The sequence below is a fragment of the Lissotriton helveticus genome, chromosome 5_1 (assembly GCF_964261635.1).
Source record: "Lissotriton helveticus chromosome 5_1, aLisHel1.1, whole genome shotgun sequence".
Taxonomy (NCBI): domain Eukaryota; kingdom Metazoa; phylum Chordata; class Amphibia; order Caudata; family Salamandridae; genus Lissotriton; species Lissotriton helveticus.
Window position 1 is genome coordinate 835,044,983 of NC_136065.1, and position 7,977 is coordinate 835,052,959.

At 42.2% G+C, this 7,977-nt stretch overlaps 1 protein-coding gene across 1 annotated transcript; it reads right to left on the bottom strand.

Moving 5' to 3' along the window:
- Positions 1-2,307: 2,307 nt before the first annotated feature.
- LOC144753401 (uncharacterized) lies at positions 2,308-6,280 on the bottom strand. The gene is made up of 3 exons (XM_078641105.1): positions 6,004-6,280; positions 3,986-4,063; positions 2,308-2,552 (listed from the first exon to the last, which is right to left on the bottom strand). The coding sequence occupies exons 1-3, from the start codon at positions 6,263-6,265 to the stop codon at positions 2,473-2,475; spliced, it is 420 nt and encodes a 139-aa protein (XP_078497231.1). The 5' UTR covers positions 6,266-6,280; the 3' UTR covers positions 2,308-2,472.
- Positions 6,281-7,977: the final 1,697 nt, after the last annotated feature.

Here is a 7,977-nt window from a genome sequence, read left to right on the forward strand (position 1 = left end):
CATTGATGGACAGCTGGTGTTGTCTTTGAGTCTGTGTGGCGAAGAACTTTGTGGTTGGAAAGAGACTGGCTAGGGTTATATTAATCTTGTTTGAGTGGTCTGCAATAGACATAACTTCTGCATACTCTTCAGACACCTTGCTGTGATTACTGATGAAGGCAACATTTTAACTGAATACTCTGGTGACTTTCCAGACAGTATTTGCACTCATCTGTTTGTGATGGTGTATACAAGTATAGGGTTATCGCTGGCAATATTCTGGCAGCCCAAGTCTGGCACAGCAACTGCATATCTGTAAACCACAGGAAGAAGGAGGTTCTTCTTTACCACTTCCTGATGTTTCACAACACTCCTCACCCTGCTTTCCCTTTTCTACTCCCTCACTGTCCCTACGTCATCATGCATCATTCACTAATCTAGGCAGCCTTGAACCTAATAGGAAGGCTGTCCTACACCTATAGGACATGGAATGGGGCTGAGATCTTCGAGCATAACATCATATCCCTTCATTAATGGGGCTAATGCAGATATCACTCTCCCTGCCAACCTGATCCAAGAGAGCGCTGATTCCGAGGATTATTGAGTCAATATTATTTCCTTAGAATTATATGTTACTCTTTACCTTAGCCTTAATCAATTAGTGCCCCACCCCTCTCTGTGCTTATGTACATTATATTGTGAGCCACCTTGTTGTTATGCCTTCTTCTTAGGCTGATCTGAGATTTCAACTGTTCAGAGATGGGACATTCCTACACCTTCACTATTTTTATCTTTGTGAATTAAGTTATTAACAATATGTAAAAGTTTTAGGTGCAATAGTGAATTCATTTGCACCAGTAGAGATCCCCTTTTGACTCCAAATGTTTTCCGTGTGTGCTTTTTGCCAAGATCCTGACAGTTGCCGTTGACAGCTTAGTTTAGTGTACAGCTTGTTCTTACCCTTAGATGTCTGATGTTTTAGGGTGATGCTCAATACAGATGGATAGAGTCAACGGTAAACCGATGTGTTAACTATACGATGGGTTTGCCATTAACATCATATTCAATATTCTGCTACATTTGTCATTGTGCTGGTCATGGGGCCAGGGAGATGCTTATTAAATCTAGTTATGCCTAACACAACACAACCGTGCTCAATATACCTGGGATGCATTATTCGCCAGAGTGCTGCTGAGTATGTCGAGTGCTAGCAGCATTATTAGCCGGGTGCATGCTATGACTGGGTATATTATCATGGCTGCTGTTCATTTGCTTGAATGCTGCTCAGGAGGCAGCAGCTGCTCTGCATTCTAGGAGTACTTTGCATTGTGCCAGGGCTGCTGCTCAGTGGGACAGAGGCCTCCAGTAATGTTTGGACGCTAATCTCTTTCCACGTGTCTCCCATGCCTCTTACTTGGTGCCCCCCCCCCCTGATGTCTTGGGGTCTTGACAGCACTGCTGGTCCTGCCTCAAAGTCTTGGGCAATGTTTGAGGAGTTTAGAAGGATGCAGACAGATTCCAGCTTCAAGTGAGTGACAGTAATCATGCACAGCTGCTCTGTCCCCATCTCTGCCCCCCTGCTGTGCTTTCCATCGAAGTCTGATTTGAAAAGCAGTTTACATCTCTTCTCCCTCCCAGACTCGCATCCCCTAACAAGAGTGTGTTTATGGGGTACCACTGTGAAAGGAGCCTAGAACTGTGTTCAAGGAGCAGAAGTGACCCCGGGCGAGGCTCTGCCTGTGATCCCTGGCCTGTGCTGCCATAGAGCAAGCAGAAACACTAGCTGCCAAGGAATGAAGGTTCTTAAATAATATCACTGCTGTCAACTACTGCGCCCAAGAGGTTCTTAGCTGTGGGAGTGTTGTGCTCCTGGAAAAGTGCCTGTATTTACACGCCCAGCGGGACAGGTAACACAGGAAATTACACTTTTAAATAAGAGAGTCTCAAGAGAGATGCAGACACACAATGGAAGACGTCTTAGAGAGAAAAGTGGTCACATTTGCAATCCCTAAATTAAGTCTTTGGCTGGATCTAAAGTTGAGGTAACTAAGTTGCAGATTCCTTTGGAACTGTGGGGCCTCTGAGCCAGGACAAGAGGCATAGAAAGCTCAACCCCATTGCCAACAAGGAGGACGTTATTTCTGAGTATTCTCAGCCTCGTATCAGCTTCTATTATGTTTCTCCTGGAGGTGTAACCCAGCAAGGCTGCCTTTCTTTTCTTTGAAGATCTTACCAAGAAGTGCCGTAAACAGTGTACAATAGTGGATCATTTTCAAAGCAATCAGCCGTGGACAATGTTAGTTAGTCGAATTGATTTAATACTGGTGCTTTTTCAAAAGAACAATCATAAATACAATTTGATGTTTAAACAGGTGTGCTGCCATTGACACCCTGGCCTAGGTAGCTCACATGGCTTGTGTTTTTAAACACTTCCCAAACACACGGATTCTAATGGAATGATGGAAGCTGCTGGGGCTGTGAGTGCTGAGACCTTCAGTGCTTGCGTCCACCCTGGTGTGCTGGCTTCTGCTGCTCTGGGGACGCCTCCGGTACGCATGGTGCGTGAGGTTCCACTGGAATAGAAATGGCATGAAGTTAATAAACCTGAATGCTTATCATATGGTCAAGGTTGATATATTGCCACCAACAGATGATTAGATATCTAGAAATGCCTTGTAATGAACCAAACCAAACTCCAGTTATTGCAATTGGTTTCTCCTGCATTGAATGTTAATACAGATATACCTCTCATGTCCATAAAGTCAATTTCTAAATTGTATCTCATTCCAAGTTTAGGTTAGCAAACAGACATTATGTGGATGTGTGTTTTTAAGAGATTGTAGCGCTTAATTAGATGGGCGAGTGCAGTTTACTCGAAACGCTGGATTACGGCGCTGCATGCTATTTATTACAGGAAGAAAAAATAGAATGTAGCTGGTTGGTTGGGACTTTGGTGTGGTAGGTGCTTGGATTTTCTATGCAACAGGGAGTTAGTTTTAGTGACCAGTAAGGTACCGCTCTATTGGCTGATTAGATAGTGAGATGATAGACAAAACTGGTGTTTCATTTGTTGTGCAGTTACTGCTTAATTGGATTGGCGTTGTTTAAGGAGGATGATGGGTTCCTTGGTTGATCATGTGGTTGACTTCAACTGGTAACATTCTAGGTAATTTGTTGTTTACTTTTTGTTTCAATGGCTGGAGAGTCATGTGATGGGTTTGTTGTAGGGGATGGGCACTTCACTGAGTCTTTGGAGAGCTGGCTAACTTTGTGTGTCCCAAATAATTTCTTAAGTTGTGTTACATTCAGTATTCAGCTTCCTAATTTATCGAGAGATTGGTTGGCCTTTTGGGTGCTTATTTGGATATTTGCATTGCCTTTATAGCCGGTGGGTGAATGTACTGTTGGTTAGTTTGCTTGTTAGGTTGGCTGATGGATTTAATGATCTTTAGAGTGGTTGGATTGTTATTTCGTTAAGGAGTTGGTTCAACGACTCTCTGGTTTATTGATTACATGGCCACTCTGTCAGTAGTTTGTAGTATTGCACCAAAGAAAGTATTCATACTGACAAATAAACAGTGGCATGGCTAGATGTTGTGCTGCTCGTGGCAGTCCCAGTGTTTGTTGCCCGGTGGCCGCATGTAAGAGCGGTGGGGGGGGTGCTTGCGATGTTCGCAGGTAAGAGCGGGGGGAAGTCTCTGCACATAAAGACATTTTACCAATAAACCTTGTACAATTAGACAACAAATCAAAGCACCAAGCACAGGAATTTCAGGGGAAGGTGCTACATATCAGGAGCAGGTATAAGTATAATAGTGCTTGTTGCTCAAATAAAATCACAACTGCTTCGGAAAAATTCCTTGTTGACACTAGAACCATAATATTTCTCATCGATGTTAGGAAGCTGTGTTCCTTAAAGCAGGCAACCATATTGCAGAATCATTCTATTTTCTGCAAAACTTACTGAGAGCATATTAATGGAACAATTGTAGTATATACTACATACCTGGTTCATGACGTTTTTGTACCTCGTCCTGACTCGGTCGAACTACCTGGTCCTCGCCATGCTGTATTGGTCTACGTGCTGGAATGATACAATAACAACCATTATTACACTTAGTGGGTTGGAACTGACATACAGTTGTTTTAGTTTAAAATGAATACTCTAACTCAGATGAAATATTTATCACAATAGTGCAGGGCGGTGTGTAACTCATTACACAGGGTAAGCAAGGCTAACAAAACGGAACTTCTCCAACACACCACAGAACACAACGCTGTACCAACATTGTTCCTATATAATGTCCAACCCACCCCTGATCACCTGTGAGCTTCTGCTACCACGTGACAAAGGTAGGTTAGCCAGAAAGAAAAATGTGATGCCCCTGGTGATGAACTGAACAGGATGTAGACGGTCAGGCGAGACTCAGTTTAAGAATGCGCCACATTTTAGGTACTAGGCAAAAAATAAAGTTTATTCATTACCTCTATGACTCTGAATGCCGGAAACAGGTCAGAAAGGAGAATAGTGTGAATTTTGCCATTTGGTAAAAAAGAAACTGCATGTGACCTCCACAAAGCCTATTCAATTCAGAAGGTACAGTAGAGCCCACCGGGGTAAGCTCAAGCGCATCCAGTATTAGTATTTCCCCTGAGAGGTTCTACCACACAATACTTCTGACCAAGATCCTTATGAGCCTACAAATAGATAAAATTAGAAGAAAATTATATTGTTTAAGGCTGGATTGTCCATCTAGACTGCAGTTTTCCGGCATGCTGCAACAAATTATCCTGCATGGTCTTCAGCTCTGTCTTTGTTCTTGTAGTATTATTACCTCCTTTTATTTTTCTGTTCTCTTGCAGATTTAGCTCTGGTCCTCCTGTTAGGTCTTTGCATGCAATTACTAATGCTATGAGAAGACATTCTTACGTTGTATTTTTGTTTCTGGTGAGCCCCCTCCTCAACTCTTATCACCCATGCCACTGTTCCAGAGTTGTGTGACCTCCTTTCTTGTATTTATACATTCTGAAGTACACCAGTGTGAACTATTTACACTCATACTTTCTGTGAATCAACTTACTTCAGATAGTCCTTACTCACATTTGCAATGTGATATCAGCGAATGAAAAGTATGTTTTGTGAGCAAGAACTCCATATATATTTATTTTAGTTAATTTGCTTTCAATTGACCTTGTAACACATTATGTATGTTTAACATTTTAGTGAAGCAATACATACTATTAATTGCCACATAGGACCTCCATATTGGCAAAAAAATAGCTGCTTTTGGTGTGCTGTTTGAGAACTGCGACTATGACAGATTTCCAGGAGAAATCTCATGCATGAACATGTTCTCACTTAAAAATAAAATAGGTGTACATTTCCGCATGGCAAATTGTAAGCAAAAGTTCATCATTGGAATTGTTATCGTTTTACTGCATGGGGACATTGTTCCCTCTGGAGAAACTTCGTCTCATACACCCTAACCACTCTTTAAAGCGTTATATCCCCTTTCTCACCCTAGCGGACTGTACATCTTCCCTTAGTTGTTGTTCAATTCTGGCCGTTTTGTTACTTGGAAATTAACATGGAGAAAAGCTTTTGTGAATACTCACAGACCTGCAATTTTGTGAGTGTTTACTAACTTGTGTGGGTGCCCCCAATCCCCATAGAATGCCCGAAACTCACCCATGTGAAGAATAAACGCATAAAATGACAACAGAGTGATGTAAATCGATTCATAAATTCAACGTCTTATTTTGTGAAACCTAAAATTGACTATTTCCTTGTAACTGATGCTAGTGTGCAGCTTAGTCAAACTTACATGTGAAATTAGGTCGGTGAAACGTTCCCATACTCTTTTATTACAAGGTATTGATCCTGCCTCTCTAATAGTCCATTAGATTGTGCGCTACATTCATTCAAAATGATAAATAATAACAATGCCATGTGTGCCTTTATTTCAATCACTTATACATTACTAAGGATTCCTGTAATGGGTACCTTGGCTTGGCAGTGCTTACCTTCACGGCAGGCTTCTGGCTGGCTCTGCTGGCTCGGCTGGCTGGATGGCTGGCTGGGCTGGCAGGCTGGCTGGATGGGCTGGCTGGCTGGCAGGATGGGCTGGCAGGCTGGCTGGATGGGCTGGCTGGCTTGCTGGTAAGCTGGCTGGCTGGCCTGGCTAGCTGGCAGGCTGGGCTGGCAGGCTGGCTGACTCGGCACTGGTACCGCGGGCGTTTTCTGGGGTTGCTGGTGGTGGTGGTGTCCTCCGCCCTTGGCAGACATGATTCTCTCGGCGTGGTGGGGTCTGCTCTCAAAGGAACACTGGAAGAGCAATTCTCTGATCTGTGTCTGCTTTATCCCCAACACAGTGCTTTTATACCCGGGACACAGAGCCACCCATAGGGATGGGGCAATGGGCATCACGAGAAAGAACCTGACATGATTTGACACATTGTAATTCAAAAGTCACAGATTAGAACATTTTCAATTGTTATTCATTCTTCTAGGAAGGCAGGGAAATTCTTCTTGCAGCACTCCTTACCACACCTTTGCAATTAAAACCAACGTCATAACACTGAGTTTGTGAATGGTGTTTGTGACATTTGTAATTAATGACTACTGTAAGAATGTTCGGGTTTGGGAGGGTGTGAAACCCAAACCATGCTATGGAAAAATCTCAAATAGATTTTGATCAAGTTGAAAATTAGATCCTTTGGTGAGAAGTAAACAAAATCTTAAACAGGAAATGCGGCTAGTTACTCTAAGGTTCAGAGTGTACATGAATCAATAATAAGCCATAGGAGCAGTCTAAATTGCGGCTCGTCGGAATGAGAAACGACCCAAACCTAATTTATATTCGTTTGGGTGTCACGATATTGTCGATTGGAGGCAGTGACTTCCTTTGAAAGATTGTTGCGATATTTCAGTTATCAGTGATGGACGAATTCTATAGCAGTTAGTGGAACCTTTAAACTGACTCTACAGCAGTTGGTTATTTTATTGTTTGATGACAAGCTCAGAAAAATTATTGTCCTGAGGATGACCATGTACTTATGACAACGGTCGAAACACCGTCGACGATACTGTGGCCACAATTTAAGGAGGACACATTGTTTTGTGTATAGGAGTTCTTATATGGTTTTAGAACTCTTATGTCTATGTAACCTCTATGTGTTTGCCACCTGTCTGGTTTTATGTATATGTTGTGTAATGTTTTTGTAAGACCGACAACCTATCTGAGCCTTATGTTAATCTTTTAAATATAAATACATTTTGTATTTTTCTATAATCACATGCATTTTTTTCTGAATCAGTTTTTCTTTGGACCAAAAGTTTTCTATTCTTCTTTTTTACTTTCCCTTCTTTGTATAACTTTATTGCTCTTATGGCATATTATTGATTCATGTACACTCTGAACCTCTGTTTGGAAGAAAATTTTAGCCCCTGGTTCAGCTGGTTAGGGCTGCCCCTGTGGTGGTGAATATAGTTACTCTAAGGGAGAGGTGTGGTGCTGCGGCCTGACCGACTGATGCTGGAATTTGGGGTTCACGGTTCGATCCCCGGTGGCAGATTAGCCCAGCACCATGTGACTCTGGGCAATAGCTTGCTTAATATTACAGACGGCCCGAGCTCCTGGAGACCCTTAAGGGTGATTGTTCACGCTTTAGAAATGTGGATTATTATTATTCTGAGAAGACCCATTTTGCTGCTATATAGAGTGTAACATAAACTGCATGAGATAAATATTTTCTGAAGAGAATTTACTTCTTTCACATCCTTCTTGAGAGTCTTGGTGTCCCTCTCTCAGAATGACTCCTTTAATTCAGAGAAAGATGGATATAACTAGCTACCCGGTTCTGGGTGACCAGATCCAAAATATTATTAACCCTGCTTTCATAGTAGTTTAACTCGTAGCATGAAGTCTGATGATGCTAAAAAGAATTGGAATACATATCTGATGATGATGATGGTTCTGTTTAACCAATGCAAACACA